Source organism: Nothoprocta perdicaria, unplaced genomic scaffold, assembly GCF_003342845.1.
Source record: "Nothoprocta perdicaria isolate Ctin4 unplaced genomic scaffold, notPer1 scaffold_91, whole genome shotgun sequence".
Classification (NCBI taxonomy): Eukaryota; Metazoa; Chordata; class Aves; order Tinamiformes; family Tinamidae; genus Nothoprocta; species Nothoprocta perdicaria.
The window spans coordinates 1,442,012-1,468,441 of NW_020456210.1; the positions used below are offsets into that span (position 1 = coordinate 1,442,012).

The 26,430-nt window shown below is 40.2% G+C and overlaps 2 protein-coding genes across 2 annotated transcripts; both read right to left on the reverse strand.

Moving 5' to 3' along the window:
- Positions 1-279: 279 nt before the first annotated feature.
- LLPH (LLP homolog, long-term synaptic facilitation factor) lies at positions 280-4,875 on the reverse strand. The gene is made up of 3 exons (XM_026052805.1): positions 4,848-4,875; positions 4,537-4,720; positions 280-1,320 (listed from the first exon to the last, which is right to left on the reverse strand). Exons 2-3 carry the CDS (start codon positions 4,715-4,717, stop codon positions 1,157-1,159), a joined length of 345 nt encoding a protein of 114 aa, XP_025908590.1. The 5' UTR covers positions 4,718-4,720; positions 4,848-4,875; the 3' UTR covers positions 280-1,156.
- Positions 4,876-5,591: 716 nt separating this feature from the next.
- Positions 5,592-10,613, reverse strand: TMBIM4 (transmembrane BAX inhibitor motif containing 4). The gene is made up of 7 exons (XM_026052801.1): positions 10,500-10,613; positions 9,572-9,680; positions 8,461-8,566; positions 7,779-7,812; positions 7,444-7,561; positions 6,912-6,957; positions 5,592-6,336 (listed from the first exon to the last, which is right to left on the reverse strand). The coding sequence occupies exons 1-7, from the start codon at positions 10,594-10,596 to the stop codon at positions 6,130-6,132; spliced, it is 717 nt and encodes a 238-aa protein (XP_025908586.1). The 5' UTR covers positions 10,597-10,613; the 3' UTR covers positions 5,592-6,129.
- Between the last annotated feature and the right edge of the window lie 15,817 nt (positions 10,614-26,430).

The window sequence follows — 26,430 nt, forward strand, 5'->3', positions numbered from 1 at the left end:
GTTTTTAAAAGGCCAGACCCTATTTTGTATGTGCAAGTTACCCAACCCGCGCGCCCCTGTTTGTGAGCRGCCGCTCTCGGCCAAGGCTGCGCCCGGCTGTGGACCTGGGAGCTGAGCAGCCCACGCGCCGCAGGACGGCCACTGGGATTATTCCCATCCTTGCAGGGACAGACGTTTTAAAACAGTGTCTTTTGAGGTAACTGATTCTGGGATCTGTCATCACATGTTATTACCAAGTAAACTGCAACCAAGTGTAGCTAATCACGTATAAATGGCATCTGTTCTGCAATCAGGCTATTTTTTATCCCATGTCCGCATTGTAAAACGTGATAGATGAGTACCAGCTTAAGAGCAATATAAGGCTACTGATAACACACATGGAAAAATKAATTCTCATTTACTTTACTCGGAAAAGGTTTTATTCAAAAATGACCTTCTGTGACACAAAAGTCACAATCTGTGCAGTTGCAGGCCCTCAGACAGATATAAAAAGATGAGACCAGTTTTTACCTTTAACTGTTTACATCTTATCATATCTGAGTTGCCAATAGTAGCACAACAGTATCTTTGTTTAAAGAGCCTTCTCCGAGAGCTGAAAAAAGCAAAAAAAAGCACATCTGACACTTCGACTTTAGTTTTACAGAARGAAAATTACACTGGGGCTTCAGGAATGATCTCTTTTAAGTTACATGTTAAGTCTGTTTTCATTAATTACCAGATGTTAAAAGCAACATAGATGAGCACAACAAAAGCAATTTTACAGAAGACTAGGGGATGCAGTCAGTTTATAGAACCCTGTGGTAAAATAACTAAAGCATAAGTTACATTAACAAAGGCTACAGTACAAAGACCTTTTACAGCTTCATTATTTTTATGATTTCCTCAGCATTTTTAGTTTCCACATTACAAAAGATGAAGACACTCCCCATTCCACAGAGCAGATAACCACAGATCCTCAGTCTATTCAAAGGCACTTTTTTCTTTTTTTTTTTTTTTTTTTTTTGAAATTAGTCAGATATTAAGTTGATACTTGCTTTCAACATGTGCTGGCCTAACAGTCTCTTCAAAAGTTCAGGCAACATAATGACAAATTACATCCCCCTCCCGCTCCAGATCATGTACTTATTTGAGACCTTTATTTTATAATTAAACCAGGCTACCAGGCTAAACCTTTGGCCAGCTTTGCTTTCTTTTTCCCTTTAACACGTTGTGCCTTGAGCTTCTTTTTCTGCCTAGAATTCATCCATATTGGGTACTGTCCGTGCTGGTCTAGAAGAGTTTTTTTATTTCTTTTATTATCCGTGTCCATTTTGCAGTCATCTGAAAAAGAAAGGAATTTATAGTCAGCAAAATACATGAATCAGCTTAATAGAAGCTATTTGTTACTAGATTCACAAGCATGATAAAAATATCTCTATACACAACACTGTTTGTACACAAAGAGCTGAAGGCTTTATACATCAAAACTGCTTTCCAGAACAGCATAACTGCAAACAGGAACTTCAATAGCTGATAATAAATATGAAGAATTTCCCCTAAAGGCCCATGTCTGGGCAAAGCACCTTATTTCTTTAGCCTGCCATCTGTTCCAATACTGTGTGTCTAAAAACACTGTGTGTGGTCTCCATTAAAAGCTGCAACCATACAGGAAGCCATAAGCTTACTGAAACATAGGTACAATTAAACACTTTTTATGATTTAATGTTTAAGATCCATCAAAGTTCTGAAAAAAAATTATTCTGAGTGGGAGATGAAGACAGGTAAAGAGAAGAACATAGAGAGAAGCTGAATACACTGACAAATACATGAGCCAGTGAGTCAATATTTAACTCAAATAAGCAAGCACAAAGCCAAGTCTAACTAGGGTAGAAAAAGGAGGTTAACCTCTAGGATCAGGAAGACTGAATGTTATGCTCACTTCTGAGTGGCCAGCTTGCCACCACTGCATCAACTGCATCTTTCAGTGAAACAAGGCTACGAGGGGAAAACCTTGTTCATAAGCACAAAGTTGGACTGTACTCCGCTCTTTTCTTTCAAATCTGTTTGCAAACCTTCTATGTGCAACCCCAAAAGCTCCAGCAGGCACTTGCACACGGAGGAAAGAAACAGGACTTTCCATAGTGCCTGTCTGATCCTGGGAGACCAAGTCCACGAGGGTAACACCACGCAGGCAAGCCGCTGTTTCAACAGAGGAGGCACGTCAGTGTAACGTGAGGCAGGCAGCCTGGGGCAGCCTGCACTGCAGAGAGGTGCTCGAGCCCTAACGCGGAGATGGAGACCCGGATACTTCCAGTCTGCGGAGAATCCGCACAGRGGCCTCCTGCAGCTGGCACAACCAGAGGCCGACCCGGCAAGGGACAGGAGGCACAAGAGTCCCAGCTCCAGAGTCCTCGTGTGACATGAGAGAAGCACAAGAGGCCTTTCTAATAGCACTGTTTTCCAAAGCTCCTAGGAGAGATGGGCTGCCCCAGACCAGAGTGCCAGACGTTGGCAACTCAAGGACAGGGGAGGGAAATTTCAGCATATCGGGAAAATTCAAAAAAAAAGGCAGCGAGGACTTCGATTACACATATAAAGTCCAATTAACTGGCAGTTCAGAGCTAAACTATCACACTTCTCTCTAGTTAGAGTAGCTAAAGGACGGATCCATGGTACCAAACACGTGTGAATAACAAGCATCAGCATRGTTTATACCATACAACAATCTGTTGAATGTAAAAGAAGCAGTCGTCTTCTAAAAGAAGCACCCAGCTTCTCAAACAAAGCAGTGGTTAACTATAATAAAAACAGTCTATAGCAATGAACCGGGTTGTATAAAAATTGGTTTGAGATTCCTTTGCCTTAAATCRATTAATTCATAACTTTATGTACAGCTAGCTTGTTAGTCCAGGATTTTTGTCAAAGCCAAATCATTCCCAAATAAAAACAGATAAAATAAATCCACAAACTACCCGAAATGTCTCAACATAAAAGCTTCTTCTCTGGATTCCTGTTCTATTATCAGTACATTTAAACTGTATAGGGAATTAGCTTTTGACTGAAAGAAAGTATTCCCACAATACACGTCAGCTGCAACATTAGCTTAACAAAGAAATACTCCTGAATAATGAGTATCACTGTTTACAGAGTGCAACTTTCTCACTATTCTTTGCAATTTCAAGAATATTGCAGAAATCAGAAGCAGGAAAAAAACTATTGAACACAAAGGAGTTCCAGGGACATAAATAAAACCTATCAAATGTGTGAAAGAAAGAGAAAGGGACAAAAAYCCAAACCAAATCACCACCAACAAAAACATCTTTAGAAGCTGAAGCAGCTACTAGCAATAGATTCAGGTATGATTATCTTGAAARACATCTGTGTGCGCACAAAATTTTAAAAAACCACAAAGCTGTTTTTGACTTAAGGTCAGATCACAAGGCTTCTCCTTCTTTGGGTCCTTCAAAACATTTTGCAACAAGGTAAATTTCCTTTTGACCAGAAAAGGAGAGATACCTCTAAAGGAGGACACTGATCATTCCTGCAGGATGCAGTATTTTTGGGGCTGCTAACCCTCTACGAAGGCTGGGTGAAACTAGCCACTGTGTACAAGTTACCAGCAGACATGGAACGGGTGTAGGAATGATAAATTGACAAGTATTTCCTTCAGAAATTGCATTTAAAGATGAAGCTTCCAGCTGATAATTCTCCAAAACATTTTGGAACTCCATTTCAAACAATCCTATAAATAACAATTTTTCATCTGGTTTACAAGACATAAAAGCATCATAATCTTCTATTTCCACATCCAATAAAATTTATAGGCTCTTCTACTCAAACTCACAACATTCCCCTATCTTTCCCAGGCCCYGAACCACTGACAAATTTGTCTGCAAGACTGACAGTGATTCCTAACATTATTCCAAATCCTTGCTGAGACAACCCAGCTACAACATCTCAGCAGATCTCTGCATCCCACATAAAAAGCRTCCGACAAAAAATACACCAGCAACATCAAAACAGCTTAAAATGTGTAAGTTGGAGAAGAATAGGGCTGATTCAGTTTGAACTGCAATGTCAAAAAGGGAAGACGTCTTTTCCATTTCTTTGCTGATACGCAGCAATGTAAAACCYGTTTCCACTAAATCTGGATCACTTCTTCATAGACAACATCCTATACAAGGAACAGAGAAAGAGGACATTCAACGGATAAAGCCATCCTCCCTGATCCCATGTGCAATGCAGCCTTAATTGGCACACAAAAACAGAGTCCCTGCTGCCCTGACAGTAAGATATTACTTTTAAAAATAAAGAAACACTCACTCCACCTTCCTTAAGCTCTTTACAAAGAGATCTCAGCCTCGGACCCAACTTCTAACTTTTTGGTTTCCCCCTCAGGCTGTTAAGGAAGTGGTCTTATTTGTAGCTTAACAGCAACAATTTTTTGCTGGGGAAAGCGGTAAATTCTCCTTCACGAGAAGCCCCGAGAAAGCGATGCTGATGCCGAGGCCTGCGCGGCTCCCCGGCCGAGGCCCCGTGAGCGCCACGGTGACTCACCCGCCTGCTCGAGGACCTTCTGTGGGGGCAGGACGGTGGCCACCTCCTTGACCTCCTCCATGACCACGTCCGCGTTCGTCTGCAGGATGCGTTTGAGCCGCTCCAGCTCCTTGGGCGCATTCTTCTTCCTCTTCTCCGCCCGCATCTTCCTCTTCCATTTGCTCCTCAGGCTCTTCGCCATGCTCTGAGGCGGGGGGAGAAGAAGGGTGAGGGCGCACGACCGGGCATCGCCCCTCCAGGAGAAGCCGTTAAGGCCGCCCCTCCCCAACGGTCCCAACGGCCGATGCTCGCGCTCCCCCCCCCCAACTCACCTCAGCCGCGCACGAGGCCGCCGCACACCTGGCGCGCCGCTGTCTGCGCACGCGCGAGCTGGCGCGCAAGTGACGTCAGCGGCGACCACGTGACGAGGAAGCCGCAGAGCTCCCCACCACCACGCCGAGGTAGGTMCCGTAAATCCCCGAGTGAGACGGCACTCGGCGGTACCGTATGTCTTCGTGGTAGGGCCTGCAGGATGCTCAGCAAAAAAGGGCAGCTTTAYGGGTGACTAATTCCACACGTTTCTCAACGACACCTTAAGACATGAAAGAGGAATCTTCACATTGTTTGCAGACCTCTTTTGTCAACAAGCCACTGTAAAAATTCTGGTGTGGAAAGAACACGCCGCCAAGGACCACTGCATAGTGCTTGTGAGACAGGGAAAAGGCAAGTAACAACTCACGCTTCAACACTAAAMAAAAATAATTATTTTTTTTTTAACCCTGCCTGCCATTCCAGGATTTCCATAGGCTGGAAAGAAGTCACCACCACAGTGCTGCTGTTCGATTAGCAGGTACTTTTGCCTGCCAATGAATGCTTTACAATCTTCATTCTCAGCCCTCCTGAAGTTCTCCCCTCCAAGAAGCTGCAAGAAAGACTAAAGGTTTTCACTTCTTTATTGGYAGATAATTAATATATGCAAGTTGGTAAGAGGCTAGATTCCATCTTTAAATGATTTTTCAGAATAATGAAAGATAGGCAAATAAATTACTCTTAATAAATGAAGAACATTCATCCTTGAAGAGTTTCAGTACTCTTCCTGGTTACCTAATTACCTGGAAGCCCTTAACAGGTAGAGAACCTCTCTTTTAGAGAGTTTTTTTTCCATTTCACCAAATGAAAAAGCCAAAACAAACCAAAACAAATGTTTAGCTTAGTACACCAGTGCACAATATTAAACTGAAAGCACCTGTATTCTACATACATACARCCCCAAGAGAAACATTTCCAGCAGCTACAGAATAGCAGATAGAGGCTTTCTGATAACTTATTCTAAGGAAACGAGAAGCTGGCAAACGTTTTAATGGTGAATTATGGCAAGTGCAAATTAGGTAATTAAAGTGAAATGGCTACAGCTTGTTAACTAACATAAATATTCTGCAGARGAATATTCAGCTACACAAAAAGCCACTTATTTCCAGGGAAGGACCCATATTCACAGAATGAAAAAGTAATATTCTCTAGAAGACAAAACTAAACAGTTTGTATATCACCCAACTCAAAACTATTTAGCTGCTTAGGTTTATATATGCTATTTTCAAACCAYCACACATTTGATTATTTTTTATTAATTGAATCTAGCACTCGCAGAATATTTAAGAACAGACTGATGATGTCCAGGTAGAGATTGATTGAAGCYAGTATGTACTCCTCAGGGGATAATTTCTGCATCAGCAAGTGAGTGTCATAAATAATAAATCCAGAGAAGAGAAGCGCTCCGGCAGCAGCAAACACCAGCTCCACTGACTCACTATGAAAAAACAGCTGGAAGCAAATGAAAAATGAAAACAAAAGTCATTTGCATATTAGAAAGGAGGTTTATAAAACTGCAAAAAGACAGGCCAGGTGTAAAACTGTTCTTGTGTTACTACAAGATGGGCAAAACATAGCGTCTTTTTATGTGTTTTTATATATATGTGTGTGTGTGTGTGTATATATATATAAATTACAATGATAGCTATCATTGTCATTATTTCATCTAGCCCCCAGTTATACAGTCTCATTTACCATCTAAAGTATATGCTTGTGGGAGAGAAATTCTGCTCTCCAGAACACAAGATAATTATCCAGTTAAAAAAGCAACTACCTTCCCCAATCTCCCAGTTGGGTCACAGAACTTTGCCAAATAACCAAAACACCATTTTTATATTAGCAAGAGCAGCATCCAACAAATTTGAATTTGAAATATTATGGTTAAAAGGTCACAGCATAATCTGAAAGTAAGAAACCTGGCTAGGAATACTTTTTTTTCATGAAAATATATTGAATTGTTCTTTTAAAAAAAATAAACTTTCAGTTCATGAATATATTTTTTTTAAATTGAACAGAAGGTATCTTACCCTCATGAATCCTGAGATGATTAAAATCCATAAACAGGCAAAGAGGCTGGAAAAAAAGAAAACAACTGTGAGCAACAATATTAATTTTGCTTACAACCTCTTCCCTTCCTACTAAAACACTTAACAAGATATTTGTTAAGCAAATGTCCAAAAATCTTGGATGTCAGATGCTCGCTGGCTTCAGCAATAAAACTTCCTTGCAGAGAGCAGTTAGAATTGATGGCTGAAATTGTATTAACTCCCTTCTGTTTTGGCAACAAATCCAGATAAACTAGCATTGCAGYACTATGATTTTAAGAATAATAATCGCACTAAGGAGTACTAAGATAAAAATAACTTATCAGGAGAGAAGCATTACATAAAATTAACAATTTTAGGCAGRTAATCASCCCCAAAATTTACTTGAAGCAGGTAGTTTCTATTGACTTGCACTTACCTACAAAACTTAAACCAAAAACTTCCTTGAAACAAAAACAAAACAAACAAACAAACCCAATAACAACAAAACAACAGATAAAATACAGCATCATACCCTGCTCCRAATTTGCTGAAGTCTCTCTTGGATTGCAAGGTGTATGCAGTCAGTCCAAGGAATACAGCAGTAGTAAGAATAAAGGCTTGGAAAACAATGGATACATCATAGAAACTGACTGTAAACAAAAAAAAAGGAAATTGTTATTTAAATAAAACATGCTATGTACTTGCTATCTTTCAATTAAATTGAAGTTTAGACTTTCATAGATAAGAAACAATCTTWATTATGAACCAAGAAACAAAATGAGTACAATAAATAAAATGTACTGAAATAAGTAAAATGTACTGAATTACTGTAGGAAAGCAGACAATAGAAGGATGACAATCATTTACCTGTAACAGCAACAGACAGTGCTTCCAAAAGGGTCTACARAAACAGAAACAAAAAACAAATAAAAAAAAAATTAAAAMGAAGTACATGAGCTTCATTTACAACATGGCCTGTCCTATTTTGCTACACAACCCAAGTAAGCATTATAACAYGTTATATATAACATGTTATTACATACCGAAGTTTAATAAGAGGGCTGTATTTTCAACTAACTAATGGTAGCCACTGTCTTATAATACTGGAAGTAGTTGTGATATAGAAAAAGAATAGGACATAAACCGAAAATGAGTAAGAAACATCCCTTAAAGTACACTGTCATTCTGGTCTTCTATTCAGCACACAGCATTAAGCAACGTCCTCATCACACCTACAAACAATTCAAGGGGCTATAAAATTTCCTCAGAGCTSCTGTTATTAGAAATGAACTACATTCTCTATACTTCTCAGTACTTGAAATACTGTAATTCAACATTCTTAAACTCTTACTAGATAGTTAAGTACCTGCATCAATTCCTTCATCTACCCCTCTTTTRAAAAACAGCTGTAATTCAAATTTTTTAAGTATACAGATGCAAGAAATAAATAAAAAACAAATCAGCCTCCATTACTTTGATTCACAAAGTTGATCAAAGTGAAAGATGTGTTAAGAGCTATTACAAAGAAATGATTTATATATATACTTACAAATCCAAAAAGAAGATATAAGTTAATAGGATGTTGGTGTCTGTAGAATGCCAAGGCCAAGATTGTTGCCAAAGACCCAAATGCAGATATCAACAGCAAGGAAGGCCTGTGGAGTTTCATATAATAAAAATCATTAAAAAAAATAACCAGGACACTAAGGAAAAGGTCACATCAAATCAAATTCTTAAATGATCATCTGGTTAAAGATACTGCTTTATATATCCAACCTAAACATAAAGCAAGTTTTACAGTAAAAACACCCTAGAACACATTATGTCACAAGCCCAGGTAAAACCAGCACAGCTGTATGTAACAATAATTGTAAATACATGAATAGGAAACTRTATCTGCACCAAACATACAGTTTCAAAATGGAAATGTAATATTTTGCCTATTTTAAAAYTCCACATTCAGAGAAATGTTGTTTATAAGCATGCAAACGCAGCAAGTATGGGCACCAATATCACCTAAGAAAATGAGYACTGACAAGTAAGTGCTGCTGCTCCAATTAAATCACAAAAGCAGCACACCAGAAAAGGTCTGAAACCAAACAGGAAACACCAAAGTTATAGGTTAACATGAGAGATMTTTGGTGTTCAAATTTAACTACAAACTTTTTTATGAACTACTGTACACACTTATACAGAAACTTTGTTTATTGGAGCTATGAAGTGAAAGTAAAAGCAAAGTCTGCAGGTGCACTTGGGAAAATTAAAAAAACCCCAGAAACTGCAGAAATTACAGAAATTTGCTTCCCCGCGTCTTTTCAGCACAGTTTATTCCTTCTGAGACTTATTTTCTTTTCCTCAGGACAATGTTAGAGGCAAGAAATAAATCCACAGGAATTTGAGAAGASTGACTTTATGGAAAAGAAAAAAGGAGAGTGGGGTGAAGAAATGAGTTGGTAGTTTGGAACAACTGCCTAAAAGCAACAGTATTCCATACACAATCTAAGAGCATTTAGGAGACCATAAAATAAGAAAAGTCACTGGGATTTACTGTAACCAATGCATTGAGTTTTCATAATGTAAATATTAATCACTAATTAATAAAGTTATGACTTTAGAAGCTACATGTTACACAATGACAAACACTTCAGTTTAGCATCTACCTTTCATGCACAAATGCCTGAAGTCCAGTCCAGTACAGAAAAAGTGCAGATGTGACTGTGGTTAAAAGAACTTGGACTGAAAGAATGCTGTAGACTTTCCGTAGAAACGCTAGAATAAGGAAAATAACAATCACATCAGTTCTGAGTTACACTTACTAACTTCACAGTAAACCAAATACAAGAGGGCTCCATGATATGATACCACGAACAACTATTAAAAAAAAAAAAATTGTAATAAGGCTTTTTTTTTTTTCATAAAACTCTGATGTAAGATTCCAGGAAATTTTATGCTTATTCCTGGAAGTCATTATCTAAACAACATGGATGAAAAAAAAAGGGAATAAAATACAATTTAGGAGCAATTTATTCAGACTATTTAAAAGAACACACATAAAAAAACCTCACTAAGAAATTACTAARAATATACCTTCTCCATCCCTTTATTAGGCCCATCTAAAGGACCTAAATGAAGACAGATTCACTTGGAAGTTGCATGCCAAACAGCTATATACATATATATGTATATATGTGTGCGTATATATTTTTTTTTCTAAGAAAGCTTTATAGTCACATCTATTACATTGACTTTTGGCCATCTTAGACATCATTTACAGTAATCTGGATTATTTTWGTAGCAGACGGATTTCCACAGACACACACGGTCCAGGATTCTGTTACCAGGCTGCCTACATGCGGAGCGAAGGCCGCGCCAAGACTTCCTGTCATAGGGGAATGGAGGAAGGGAGTCTATTAGGTAGAATGGGAGAATAAGCTGGCGGGGAGAGGCAACCCCRCCTTGGGCGCCACAACGCGAGCGCGTCCAAGCGCCCGTACTACCGGGGGGCTTCCCGAGGATGCGAGGCGAGGCGGCCCGGGGCTCAGCCCCTCTGACCGCAGGCGCTGGCGCGGGGGGAAGCGGGCGCCCTACCCATGCGGATGTGCAGGCTGGCCGAGGCCACGTTGGTGCCGTAGTTGAAGTCATCCTCGATGGAGCTGCGCGGGTAGCCCCGCTCCRCCGCCGCCATCGCCCACTCGGCCTCGTCTTCCTCCTCGCCCGGAGACGGCCCCGGCCGCTCGCTTCCGGGCCGGCCGCGCCGCCGGTCCGCCGAGCTCATCGATGGCCGCAGGGGGCGCTATGGGCGCCACGGCGCCGCCTTCACCGGGTGCCTCGGGGCGCTGCGGGGCGTCGAGGCGGCAGAGCGGAGCGCTGCGGGGCGCCGCGATGCCACAACGGCCGCCCCGGAACGGCCGCGATGCCACAACGGCCGCCCGGTAAGGGCCGCGTGCAGAACGGCCGCCCAGTAACGGCCGCCGGGTAACGGCCGCCCTCCGCGGTAACGGTCGCCGCGGTAACGGCCGCCCGGTTACAGCCAGTGCACAGTGAGCCTAGACGGCCAGGGGGAACCGCGACGCTTACGTTTTTGTGTATATATATATATATATATAAAAAAATAAAAGATTTGTTGGAGTAGAGTGGGATTTCTCTCTCTCTTTTTTTTTCCCCTGCACAAATCGCATCATTAAACTGGGATGTATTGACCCAGGCCTGCCCACACGTTGTTCGTGATGGCTTAAGGAAGCGTCATGTTTATCCGAAGCTCATTTTCTCCCTGTTTCACTGCAGAAAAGGCTGAAATGTGGAAAAGGAAGTACCTCTGCTGGGGGGGGGGGGGAGGAAGTAAAAAAAAAGAAAACTCAAACCTCTATGAAGTGATTCACATGATTTACGTTTACCTGCTATGCAGAAAAGGTTCTCCAACAGATAAGGGCAGCTGTAGGCTAGGGATGTGCTGACACGTAGTTGGGTTCAGCCATAAGTGATAAAAGGGACCTTCGGCGTTAACATTTGTTGGCATTATATATTCCCCTATAACTGAGTTGGACCCCTTTAAGTGCTTAATGCAAAGTAGACTTCTCTTTTTTTCAGACTTTCTCCTAATTTTGTGCCACATCCTTCAAAGTAAACTCATCTTAATTGACTAGAGCACAAAGATGCTCAACATTTCTCAGAAAACTTTGCAATAAGCTGATTCCTTATAATTATGGAATTGCCTTGGCAAAGTTACCTGAGATTGTAATTTCCCATTTCCGAATCCACTAAAGATACAATTCTGGGTGATGTGAGGGGGAACACGATGTGTTATTTCTTAACTTGGAATGTTATCAAAAGCATACCAAGAAACTGAAGTGACTGACACTTCAGAAATGTGTGTAATAATTTGACTCAAATAAAGTGGTTTTGGAAATTGAAAAATTGTGGCCTCTAATATACTCAGAGTCTCAAAGGAGAAGTAAATAAATCATATGATTCTGTGATGAAATAATTCTGAGCAAAGTTTTTCCACAGAATTGACTTAAAATATTACATTTCAGTCACAGATACAAAAATTATGAGCATTATTTTATATTCCAGGAAGTATTTATGGCTCTCCTAATGTCATTTCTGCATTTTAGCGGCTGCAGAGTGGGATCCCTCAGCTTTAATTCTGAATTCGGAGATTTATGCACTGTTTACTTTGTTGAATAATAACTTGGCTGAAGTAATTACACTGTCACTTCATTGCGAATCCCTTTGTAGGGAATGTCAGCAATGTTCCCTCAGATCAAGCATGCAGAGTTGTGGGCACGCTTCTGGTGAGGCCTTCTCCTGATATAAATGGCACAATTTCCTTTAAAATATCAGAATCCACTTACCTCTCTATTCAAATTAGTAAAGTCCCATGACTATTGTCCTGGCCTAGAATCATAGAATCATTAGGGTTGGAAAAGACCTTCAAGATCACCCAGTCCAACCATAAAGCCATCACCACCATGCCAGCTAAACCATGTCCCTAAGTGCATCTCTAGCTATGTGTGTTGCCTTTGGGAGCAAATGCTGCTTTCACACAGAGGGAATACAGCTGCATGCCGAGGAGGGTCGAGCACTGGTTGTGGAATAGTGGATAACATTGCAGGGCAATTAGAAACGGGGGGAAGGACCCAAGGGACAGGATCATGCAAGGACCTGCCAAGTCTGCATGTCAGCCCCTATGTGGACAGGGTGACACCAAATTAGCACTCAGGCTCACAGCCACCCACGGCTAAGTCTTGAGCTCTGTGTTCCCAATTAGGTACCTCGACGATGAGCTCCCAGCTTTTATTAGAAGAAAAGAATGATTTTCAGTAGGCTCCCAAGCCTGACTAACAAAATGTAAGGTAGCATAAGGTGAGCTGAAAATAACTGCAGTGATAAGCTGTTGTGAAATTCCTATCTTTTTTATTAAAACCCTTATCTTTTGTTATTAGGGTTATGATGAAATTCATTGAAGTTGCAGTTCTCCCTTTTAACCTGAGAGGCTGTTTATTCTCTACCCCTGTGACTTAAAAGGGCCTTTTGACAAATTTCTATAGCAAAGAATACTTGCTCAGCGGTGTATCGAGTACCTGCTACATGACATGGTAGTCTGCTTATGGAAGGCTGAAAAACAAAAAAGTGCCACTTTATAGTGAAGCTGAAAAGTACTGTGCACTCTTTATCTCATGTGATAATTGCTAGCTATTTGGCAGAGTCCATGAAAGCAGCAAGCCGCCTCACTTCTGGGTGAGAAACTGGAAATTTCAGAGCATTATAAAAGAGTAAACTCCCGCAAAATGTTGCAAGTAGTCTGGATGTAGGGTAAGTTTTGCTGAGAGTGTCTATGTAAAGGTAGGATCTTAGTTAAGAGGAGTAAGTCATTCCAAGAAATACTTGCATTCTTCTCAAATACATCCTTAGCAAATATCAAACACTATAAATAGTAAAAACATTAGCTTAACAAAACTCTACTAATTTTTACCCATAGGGATATTTGCCAGTACATAAAGCACTGCAAACAGTACAAACTTTCCACAGAATCACACTGTATATGTGGAACACGTCTACAAATGTGCATTGAATATGTTTGTGATTTAAGGCTATCACTGTGGGATTTCTGCCAGCSAGCTTTGTCTCAGGTTTAGGATGGCAAAGAACAAAGGCTGGAGGATGTAGCAGGTGCTGTAGCACCAAAAGCAGAGTCCTCAAGTTTGCCCCTGAGTTTTCTTCATTCTCGTGACACAGGAACAGAGATGGATGTGTGGTGAGTGACCTGGAGGGAACCAAAGAGCTTGTTTGGAAAAGCAAAAGCCAGAGCAACAAAAGATTCAATGAGGTTACTCACAAGTATAGTCTGCCAAGGTTGCTGCAGAAAGGGAAAGGAAAGATTATTTACAACTGCAATACTGATAAACCCTGCAGTTCTCATGCCAAAAGGCAGCATCATCCTCGTCCTTAGATTTTTTTCTGTGACTTGCAGGCTCGCAGAGAGTGCACTGTGCAGTGAGCTCTGCTTTGGATTGACTGTACCAAGCCGAGCTTTAACAACACCGAGTCTCTCTGCCTGTCTGAGCACTTTCCATGTCTATGCAATTTTCCACTCCTCACTTTGGAAACTATTTGTAAAATGTTAAATACACTTTATAAAAAGCAAAGTATGCTTTACATTGCCTTTATTTTTTGTATTTGATGTTTTCATAAACATGCCTCCATCACACCCTTTCTATTCAAAAGCGCCACAGCCGCTCAGGGCCGCGTTCAGAGCCAGGTGGACACGGCCACTCCGGGCGCCTGTGGGGCTTGAAGAGTTTTCTGTGCTCCAGGCTCTTCCCTGGGCTCCTGCAGGAGAGGCTCTTTCCCACCTGAGCCCCACATAAGGTCCGCGGACTCCTCTGAGCCTTTTGCCTGCAATACACACAACTGGTAGCCTTGCTGGTTGCTTAGTCCATCTGGCACTTGGAGGTACTTGGGAAAGGTACTGGCAGCATTGCCAGGATTCTGCTCTTCTCCTGAGGTTTGTTTCTAAATAGTTGTGCCAGAGCCCCTGTGTTTGCTGTAGCTTTGTGCAGTGCTCCCAGGGTGACCCCAGGCAGCATCACTTTGACATATACGTCTGTAAATCCGCATTTAGGGAAGGACTAAGCCAGCCTCCCTTCCTGGAGCGCCACGTCTGTGACCCCTGCGTGGCTCCGTGACCGCCACAAAATCACAATATTGTGCAGGGCCCCACGGCTGCCCACCAGCATTTGGGCAAGGAGGTAACACCCGGTCAGTGTGTGCCCAAAACAGCACAGTTCAGGCATGGATCGGTGCGGGATAGCAGGGACAGACGTTCGTTTATACGGGCACATCCACCTAGCCATTAATCACCGATTTACCCCAGAGTGAACTTTGTACATTATGGAGTTTACAGGATAGCAGGYTAGTTAGGTTAGAAGGATAACTGTGTGTGTGAGAAATTGTGTGATGATGAGAAATGCTTCCTCATCTGAAGAAACAAGAGGTACTGCAAGATTAATCTCTCACTCAAGAAATTCTCTGTGGGAAGTGGAAAAAACCTCACTGCTGTAAAGCTCTTCTGGATTCTCCTTAAATGTAGGGGACAGGGTGGTGCCGAAGCATAACAGTGTTCTTACAGCGCAGGAGAACAGCATAAAGAAGCTCGGGGACAGATGTGCTGTCTGGTGCTCTAAAATCCCCAAAGGTGATTTGTTAAATCYAGAAACCAAGGAAAGAGTGTTTATCTTCATTTATACGCACCCATTTCATGAGATAGGCTTTAGTGGTCCTGGCCAGGCTGACCTTGCAGTATTTCAGGGTGAATTAGTTCTCTGTATGTTCCTTCAGCTTCCCATATCCCTCAGCTCTAATGACACACATATTCTTCCTCCTGTTAAGTCTGCATTATAAAACATTTCTTTGTACATGGTTGATCTGTCACTTGAATAGCTCCCTCTTTTTTAAAAAAAATCTTTTGCACGCTGTTTATCRGAGATGGCAGGTTGGGTTTGACCAACACAACCGGAGCTCTCGGATGCACAAAGTGGAGGGCTGCAGCTGGGAATGAGCTTTGTGGTGGCACTGGCTGCAAGTGCAAGGGTGACAACCCTGCCCGGCAGAGAGCAGGTAGGCGCCTGACCCTGTATGTGTGCTAAGGATTGTGAGCAGCTCTCACACATGTCAACTATACCCATGTTTTTGTGACACAGTGTGATCAGGGAAGGTGCATGTCCATTTGTAAGATGACTTCAAGGTCAATATATCTGCAATTAATAGACAAGTGCTAGAAGATAATAATCTAACCCTAGCGTTGAAAGTCTTCTCCCATTTATGCAAGTCTCTTTCATATTTTCCAAGGCTACAATTTTATTTAGACAAGTTTGGGTATCTACGTTTTGAGATGAGGTCTATTATCCTGTCTGTGTTATTCTGGTAACTGCTGCAGTTGAAAGAAGAGTGTTACTGTTTTATTCTAAGTATAAAACCAAATTCTGCAGTTAATAGAGTCCTACGCTGACAGCATGATTATAGGCATTTGTTCCTTTTTAATGTTTTTTACATGGAGGTAACATTACAAACCAAAACAATTTAAAAGCCGGACTGCCTTGTGAAATAGAAAGGGTAGCATTCTTGAATTTGTTTCTCTCAATGAAACATCAAAACATACTATGGTCTTAGACTGATAGTATTTTGTTCAATTTCAATTTAGCAGAAAGGGCTGCTGGAATTTTGGGAGCACCACGTGCTTATAAAACATTAGCTACTCTTTTAATACCCTGACAGTAGAAAAAAAAATCCATCTGCAAGAGCACCTTGCAGTAAAAGTTAAGCATTCAGTCATGTAAGGTTTACTCACCTTTACTGCTGTTGAACTCTAGGGGATGGCCTCCCATCCTGTCMTTTGCCCCAGGAACAGCTCTGGGCCCTTATTTTTTCCCATTTTTTGCTTTTTACAGCTGAGAGGCTTTCAAGAAATTTGCTGGGGCTTCACAGCATTAATAAATATGCAGAGAAAGTGATCTAAGAATTTTGTGCTGGTGCTGGTGAAACAAACCCATTGGCAACCTGCTGCCTTAASTTATTCATAAAGTTAATTATCTAATTGTATGTAACAACCCAGCTTTAAATCTCAAGATACAGGTGCAAAATATACCATTACTGCCCATGCTGCATGAGGGCAGTAGAAGACAAAGGTCTTGACTCCAAAACCAGCAAAGTAACCCCACATCCCATCAAACCACCCTTCTTGAACAGCAGCTGAGGAAAGAATATGACAGTGTCCTAAAATTACAGGAAATTATTTTTGCCAGCAATGTTTGGCTTTAAGCCTTCTTTTTTTTGAACTGGGTGGCATGAGCATGCAGAAAGTAGCCAGAACACAGTAGCAGGGCTAAGAAACTCAATGACTTAGGCATGATTCTCCTGTAAGTACATGGAAGATACCTAAATTTGGCATGTTGTCATCTGTGTGAAATTTACTGACCACTCTGTAAAAATGCATCATTTGCAGCACTCTGAATTATATTATATCCTTAGGTACTTATCCAAATAGGGCTTTTGATTTTCAAAGGTCCTTGCTGAGAACAGCATCTCTTAAAATCATTTTAAAGGCTGGTCATTAGTGTATATTAATGAATCAATCATTGGAGTGATTGATATATTAAATCTAATACTTCTGCTATTAGACATCTAGTTTGATTAGAAAGCTGATAGCTCTGATAAAATAGTAAACTTAGTCACTAGTACCTGCCAACAAAATGGCTGTAATTATAAATGGAYTCTTTTCACAGTGTATTTTTGATTCCTGGCCAAAATGAGTAGTAGTTCATACCTGTGATGAAATGATGCTAAAGCACTAGGTTATGTCATAAGTTAGCGGTGATTTTGCAGATAACACTTTTCCTTTAATTCGAACTCACTGCTAGGGTTGAATATTGCTTAATCACCCCTGTGTGGCTTCCAAAAGCCACAAGGACAGAAGCAACAAATAAAATATTGACATAATTATAGTTACTTATGTTTGTTACTTAAGGGTATTTATAGAATACTTACTTTTAGTTACTTTTGTGYTTATAATTCAAAAAAACACACCTGATTTTGCATTAGCCTGGAAAATGYTACCTAACATTCTTTGAATCCCATACTCCAGGTGATTAAGGGCATCACTCACCTAATTTAATTTTGTGCTAGTGGCATTTGAGGGCCATAGCTTTTAGGGAACTTTCTTGTGCCTACTATGTGACCTAATATTTGTACCTGGATAAACCACATCAAATATCCTATCGCTTCTTTTTTTTTTTTTTTTTTTTTTTTCCCTAGGAGAGTGTGTGGAAGCAGAGATTAGGGCAAATATTAGTTCCATTTGAGATGCCTGTTTTAGTGATGATAATGATAATTTGACTACTTGTAGGCAAAAATTTTCCAGAGGCCTATTTATATAGCTCATTTTTTTCTTCATCTTTTTCTTTCAGGAGAACATTAGGGGAATATGTACCCGTGAGCTCATCATTAAGGTAAAAAATATTTATGTTTTGATTGACAGTTCCTAGCAGCCTAAATGTGGGAAAGGATTTTTTTTTCCACAYACAATTTTCAGTGAAATTCTTTCTGTAAATAGGCTTTTGCTGGGAATCTAGTTTGAGCAGCTCACATGCTTCCTTGAAATTTATGTTTCCCATGATGACAATAAATTACAAAACTCATGTTGAGAGCCTTCTAGTTCTCAGAATACAAATGTAGATTTTTCTTGCTGTCGTTTTGCATCTSTGAGGTCTGTTACTTCTACACAGAACAGAAAACATATATAAAACATTGCTGCACTGTTGTAATTTTGGAGGTGTTTTAATCAACATCAACAAACTAACAACACATAGATACCATCTGTGGTATCGAGGAAGGCATTTCTAAATACAGACTAACTTTATCACAGCTTTATTTTGGTTGTGGAGCTGTAATTCTGCCTCTTAAGGGAAGATATTAGCCTAAACAGTAAATTCATTCAGCTGCTGAACCACTGATTCTCATCCCACTGGTAACACCATCCTGAAGTATCAAGAAACAAAGTTTCTATTGTAATTTTAAAATCTCAAGAAATGTGTTTTTCTGTCACAGAGCAATCTTTCACATAAAAAACTCTTGATTCGTGAGACCCTGATCAGTTTTCTGACTTTAAATATCCCAAAATATTTATAACTTTTAAATGGAAAATGTTTTCAAAATAATGTTTAAAGAATGTGACTTTTAAATATATTWAAAAAATGAGAATTTTCACTTTCTGATAGACCCATGAACATCACTCTTGTAGCACTGGTGAGAAAAGGGGTTATCATAAGACCTTGTGAAACGTCATGGATGTTCACACCCAAAGGACAGGAAAATACCCACTCTACCCTGGCAACGTAACAATTACACAGCAAGCAATAATGCTGTTTCATTTACATCAGCTTATAAGGTAGCATTTGGTTCTTTCTAAAAATGCATTGCCATTTCATTATGATTTTTTATTTTTGCCATAAATCTTGTTTTGGAGATTGCAAATGCAGAGAGAGAAGAAATGATGTGGGGTTTTTTTTTTTTTTTTTTTTTTTTTGCTCTTAGACCTCAGGACCTTTTGACAGATCATTGCCCGGCACCATCATCTCTGGAGGTATCTGGGGGGCTTTAAAGAAAGAGCTCGGGAATAACCTGGGAATAAGGCTGCTACTTGCTGCTTGCTTGGGCCCACTAAGGGCCATGGGAACCAAGGAGAGCTGGAGCATCTTTGAACCTGACCTTGTCGGTGCTGGGGATTGCCGGAGAGCTCCAAAATGTGGATTAAGCAGGAGAGGCTTCAAGTTTCCCATATGTCCTCAATGCCGTTCATGCATTCAGTGCAGAAGGAGGTGGCGAATTCCCAGCCCCTGCCAGCCCCACTGACTGGGGAACAGCCTATCACCCTTATCACCATTCAGTACTGTGTTTTCCRGAGAGATGGACAATCCCTTGCAAAAGAAGCCAGCTTTTCCCTCTACCTTTTAGACCTAGAGACCCTACAATATAATGCAGTATCCTTGTCTCACTCTGCTTTCAATTATTTTTTGACTTCTCTGGACACAGCAGTGAGAAGAGTGTGATATGGTGATAAAAATGAGACAAAAAAACATAACAACTAATAATTCTGCAAGTGGTTGATAAAYAGTGTTCACATTTCTATGAGAAAAACATGGCTTAATAATGGTATGTGCATATCACTACAGAACATTTCTCCTCCTTGATGTCCAAAACAGTCATTTTCTGTACAATCCCACTCAGAAAAAAGATTTTTTTTTTARTTTTATYTATTTGCCAGTGCTTGAAAGTACAGAAGTGTAGAGATTCACCTTGCTTGTAATTCACAGTACTTTAAGGAGCAGCTTGACTATCTTGGAAGCCTTGTGTGTTTGAGCTACGCCGTTTCAGACTCCCTGGTCACAYTGAGGTTTGATTTGAGCATGTTTTAAATAGCATTAGGTTTCCTGAAGGTCCATTTAAAAAGCAACATAATGCACAGTGCAGCATTAAATAACACAGATTTTCTGAAATTTTGCATGGCTATCTTTAACAATAAGTACAAATCAAYGGACTTTACGCCTACTCTACCTGTACTGACGGGGGCTGAGACAACTATGCCGAAATCAAGGGAAATCAAAATAAGTAGAAGTAAGTGGATRTATTGCACTGTCATTGCATGAGGATGGTGAATACGCCGTGGAGACAGCATGAGGTAGCATGTTAGCAGGTGAGGCATGTGGAACCACATGTAACCTTAGTTTTGTAAATGCTAATTTTATCTGTTTGCTTTGGTGTAGTTTTTGAAGGCTTCTGAGTGATTTTAACAGGAGGAAAATCCTAGCAGAATGAACTGAAATTCCACTCCCTAGGATAGACKTTTGGAATTGGATTGGTGGTGGTGAAACATCAGAGATGATGGAAGATATCTGCACATGTTTTTATTTAAATTACATATGGAAATATTGTAATAGTTTTCCTGGGGTTTCTTATGCAGTATTGCCTGTTGCAATTTTACGGTCATGACTGGAAGACCAAGCTCCCTGCCGTTGAAGCTAGAGAACCACAGAGTTTTTGTATGCTTGGTTTGGGGGAGTACTTGCTGTTAATCTGATTTCAACTAAAGACTATGTTCTAAGCAAAGTGCTTGCAAAAGAAATGGTATTAATTAACTTGCATGCTTTCCCACGAAGSGTAGCTTACTAGCACACAGAACATGACAGCCCAGCCCCCTCTCTTAAATGCCATTCCCATTCCTTATGGAGAGAGTATAAACTGGATCTCTTGCAGCAGTCCTGGAAATGCTCCGAATGCAGGAGCGCGGCTGGGACTTTGTGCCTGTCCACGAGCAGGGGAAAGGAAAAACCCTTTGGTATCTTCCAAGACACACATTTATTCTTACTTTCTACTCTGATAAAAGCACCGTTTCTTATGCCTGGCCATGTGGCCTGCCTTATGCCTTGCCATTTGATGGAGATGACTTTGTGTTTTCTCCTTGCTGCTGAGGAGTTGCACCCTGCATGAGCAAGTCTTAAGAACATATGTGCACTGCAGCTCGCATATTGATTATATATGTTTCCTGGCTAGTGTATAGGCAAAACATGTGACAAAAGAATGGAAACTGTTTCATTCAGAGCTTGAAGCTTTACAGTTGTGAGTAGATTTTATGTTTTAGCTTTTCCCTTGCATGTTGCCTTCTTGCCAAGCTGCATGTAAACCTTCTTTGTCTAGAAAATGTAACCTTTGCAAGAGTAAAATATTCCAGGGGTTAGTTGAAACCGGTCTTAACAGTGCTATTCTTCTGGCTTCATGCCTATGGAAGTGGTTAATGGTTGGAATTTATGTCACTGAACACATAATAATTTGTCAGAAGAAACTGGATTCCGTCACAGCACAGGCATTTTTCTCTTCCTGTCATTATATTTTGTGAGGACTTACTTATTTCCTGCAATCTTAGCCCATGTGAAGAAGAGAATGATAAAATTTCTGAATAATTTTTTTCTGAGAATACATTTATACTCCAGATGACCTTTGGAGTAAAATTGAACTATTAGATTTTCCCACACATTTATAGCTATGGCATTGCATCTTTGCCAGCAAAATCTTTCAGACCTTATCCACCAGCCATTTATTTATGCTAAAAAAGCAATTTGCACTTAGAACACTAAACAAAGCAATCAAAGCCATTTTGAAGCTAATCTTTTTTTTCTGTATCGCTTCTGTAATTCTGTATTTTTTTTGTATTGCTGATGTTATATTCAAATTCGTAACAAATTCAAAAAGAATTTACCTAAGATGATTGCTTGCTTCATTTAATTCCTGTCTGTGCTTCTAACTACTATCTGTAAGTGGTTTTCCTAAGAACACAGTAGGATAAAATACTTTTTCTTCTACTGAACAAACACAAAGTCTATCTTTCCTATGCCCAAGTTTCTTCTTTCATAAGAAACTTGAACTGAATGGGTATTTTTCAGAAAATGAGCTTTTCTGTTTGTTGTATCTTTGTGCAATATATTCTTTTTGAGTAATTACAGGAATTTGTTTAGAGCAGCATATTTAGCAAGTCACACTGCTGCACAACAAGGGAATGCCATGCTGATAGGAGTCTAACTTATATTTTAAAAATGTATAAATTACGAATAAATACTGGCAATTCCACTCTGTGTCAGATTTTACCAATGTATTTACTTTAGGTAATCTTACTTATAGGCAATTACTTATAGCTAAGTAGAAGGAAAAAAAATGCTTGTCTGGTAAAATTTGACTAATGTACTTTTGGTCCAAGCATCTGATCTAAATTTGTGCCTAGGATTTTCTGTTTCCATCTGAAGCTGTGCAGTGCTGTGTTGATCTTGTCAAGCCACGGGACACCAGCGGAGTGCCCCATGTGCTGAATGCACGTGTACCAGTCACATTACTTCCATCCTGGACTATGGGATCTATGGAAGGTGGGTCTCCGTTAATACTATGCGATTGCACTGCTGAAGAAACCTGGGACATAAGGAAAAGAAGACCAGTTGTGTGCTATTGAATAAGGGCCTCTGTGGAACAATACTTAGGTGTTGGGCAAATCAAAGCGGACAGGACACGTTCAGGAATACAGTTGTATTATTGAAGTGCAGAATGGAGGGAGTGCTGCTCTCAGAAGCTTTACATTAACTCGTGATTTCCTTGAGCAATGACCGTGGAAATGTGTTAAGGCCCCAACTCACCGGCACCATTAAGAACTGTTTCTTTCTAAACACACCTTTAAATGAGGTTTCAAAATAYACATTTAAGTGCTTTGCTGAACTGGGGATTAAAGGTAACATCTGTGTTATCTTATATACTCAGTTTAAATACGATAGCTGTTGAMGAGGGTCAGATAGAAAAACATTTATCCTAATTACAATGATGTTAGAGGAGGAGCAGGGAGCAGGGGGGAAAAATTCTTTAATCCTGCTGTATGCAGAACAAAAGTGTTTTCAGCACCCTTTCAACTGTGTGATTGTGCACAACCTCCCAGGGCTCTGTCAGTCTTTCTGTAACTGCAAATGGATTTGCTCTGTCAACATTAGTTGAGAAGCCCATGTTGCCAATAACTGAAATCTGGAATAGGGACAGGGTTTTTTTCTTAAACTAAATGGGCTTTGAGAGCCTCCAGGATAACTCGGTGCAAAATACTTTGGTCTTTAAAGCCACCATTCTCTTCAGTGCCTGTTTTTAAGCATTTCTTCTTTGTAAAGGTAAGAAAAAGGATGTATTGAAAGACTTGGTATTTCAAGTAAGCTTGGATTTCCTGAATTTTATTGAGATTATCTTGTACAAAGGAAGAGKGATAGGTACTTAAGATCTTTGAATATGTTACAAAGTTAATTCTTGATTTTAACCCCAAAATTAAATCGTTTGACATTCAGTGAAGAAAAACAAAATAGAGTATTTGGGAGGAGGGAATGCAGAACAGACTGTATATCAAAGTCTTCTGGTGAATATCCATACTATATGCAAAAAGTAGCCTAGCAATTATCATTTTTAGGAGTGATTTACTGTGAAGCAGAATTTTTGTATTTAATGAAGGACCTAGTTACAGCATCTGTTTTCAGACTGACAGTCTCCAACTATCCTGACAGACTTGTCTGAATATCTGAATAATTAGGAAGATCTGAAGCCCCTGAATATTTGCATTCTACCAAGCCATACCCGGTCATCTGTGGCAGTGTAACAAGCCAAGTCATAGACAGGACATTTTTGTAAATGCTCTACTGTAATGTGTACATGGACATGGGGCAGTAGGAACCACCATGGCATGAAATGCATTTGGAAAACAACTACTGAGAAGAGCACAACTGTTTAATAATGCTGACATTTTTTAGTTTTTCCCTGCCCTTTCTGGGATCCTCTACCTGAAGCTGGCCCCACCTCAGCCCAGCCTTGATGCTGCAGGGCTCCAGCCCCACCACACTCTGCCTACAGTCTCCTTAACCCGTCTGCCTCAATTTAGTGCCTCACTTAATTTGGCAAATGTGTCCTTTTCAAATACCTTATGGTTTTTCAGTATTTGCTGTCAGTGTGGATGCTCAGCCCTTCCTTCGTAAGGGTGAAACATCAATCCTGCTCCTGTGCAGCTCAGTGAGTCTGAGTGGAAGTACTAATGGTCTGCTGTAAATARTAGAAGTACCCAGGGTCTGTTGTAAATAATTGGCTAAATTTTGTTTCTAATTCTTTTCTTTTGAAGTAATTAATACTTTTTCTAGAGATAAAGATGTGATGGTGGACATAATGGAGAAGAGTTGCAAATGATTAGTTTAGCCTCTCAGTGTACCTCGTATGTAAACTGATGCCCACAGTGGGAGAATCTTGCATCAGAGGGTAAATTTAATGATAAATACATTATCTTACAGCAGGGAGAGAAAGACAAGAACAGGAGCAGAAGCTGGGTACAAATGTCAGCATGGCCTCTGCCATGAAGATATTACAACGTTACCAACAGGAGAAGATGGGGATATAATCAAATATATATAATTAAATATCAGCATTTATATTTACACATCTTTTCAGCATCTTTGCTCATTTTCCCCACTGGCCTCTCTCTCACATGCTCCCTCAGGCACCAGTACGGCTCGCACACAACTCATCACAGAGGTGGGTGGAAGGTGCTGGGATTGTTCCCTGCCTTGCCCTAGGTAAAGCAGAGCAGTGCGTGGGGACTCTGCTCTGCAAGAGCTGTCAAATACCCTGGTTTAAAGACTGTACACACTGTGCAATTCCTTCACTTTGACTGGGTGTTTTGATATTCTTAAATTTAAATTAAGGTAGAAGCAGCTAAAAATAGGCTAGGGCTCCCTTGTCCAAATACACCCCAAWTTTTGTACAACCCTTCCACTCTGTGGTTGTATTTCCAGGGGAAAACCTCAGATGGCAGCAGCATCATAGCTTTTATTACCAGTCCTAATTTTAGCAAACTCTCTGTTGTGCTATCAGTCACTGGAATTTTTCAACAAGGGCCTTTGTGCTTAACATCAATATTAGCCAATCATCAGCCTATTGAGCAGGAAAAGTGTTCTTTCCTGCCTGATTTAGTGACGTGCATATCTCATTTGGAAGTCCTTCAACATCCATAATCATGTATTCATGCAAATGATACGGATTTCTATATATTCATGTAAATAAGATGCACACATCGAGCTTACTAATGGCTCTTGATGGGGAATAGACATGATGGTAGCTAACTACTTTGTGTTTATAGGATGTTTGAGTTGAGTTAAATCTCTTAGAACTCTCCCCATAGCATCCAAGAGACTATATATAGAGCACATGAATACAAGATGACTAAAGGTCTGAGTAAGGGGCAGCCTCACTCCTTGCTGCTTTTATTAAGTATTCCTTAATGCAAAGGAGAACTACAACCCTAGGAGTCGCACATCCTCTTCCTCCTCCTCATAAAAGATGACTAGTTTGCATCTTCACCACCACCTGCTGAGCTTATCCACTGCCTAACACCCCCTCAGTTAGGTCAGGAACATTCCTACTTGAACCATCAATCACTGCATACAATAAATACCAACATTTTCTTTTAGTGAGATTGTATGCGATTTTGAGCTGCAGGTAAAACACCTAAGACTGTCAAGAATGGGGCAAAGAGTTAAAAAAACAGCTCACAGTCACTTTCACCTTCATAGTAACAGTTTGATAAAAGCCTCAGAGTTATTTCCAAGTAATATACGTATAAACAGCTCTTTTAAAAATTAATCATTTAAGGGAGATGATTTTATGTCATTTTATAAATGCACAGCCTAATTAAAGCACAGTTGCAGGTCTATTAAACACCTGATTTCCCTATTTTTCTTTATGTCTTTTATCACAAAGCACAGTATTTTAAACTATGAATTGAGCTCAGTACAGGGTTCATATTACTGAATAACTCTTGCTTTTCACTTAGGAGAATTTGAGATTTCTCTGAATAGCCTAACAGCTATTTTACATTAACTGATTGATTGCAGCTTTAGGTGTGTTTAGCCTCTTGCAGTAACTGCAAAGCTATGGTTACATTAAGGCTGTAGTGACACTAGTGGTATAGTCCCTGTGCAACCTGTTGAAGAAGTTTTCACCGTTATATTAGTCATGTGCTCACTGGTATGTATCTTCAGACCGGTGTGTGCTATAAGTGGCATGTAAATTGGCACTTTTATTTAGCTTTGGTCTCTTGCAAGCTGCTCTTATGGGCTCTACCCAATGCATGGGTGCTGCACGTGTTGAGGAAAGGCTTCTATAAACACTATATAAAGCATCAGTAAAAATAAGAGCAAGTCTACACAGGCTACACAAGCCTACACAGGGATCTGGGGGGAGGGGGAATGACAAACTCCTCATATGAAAGACAATGTGAATAGAAAATAGGAGAAGAAAAGGCTGGGTGGATCTGGTGTGTATGGCTAAAATTCAGTTCTAGTAGGGTTATTTGATTTTGGTTTTGCTGTCAGAGGACTCCAAGGTTGCAAATGAGTGTGGAAATATGAGCCTA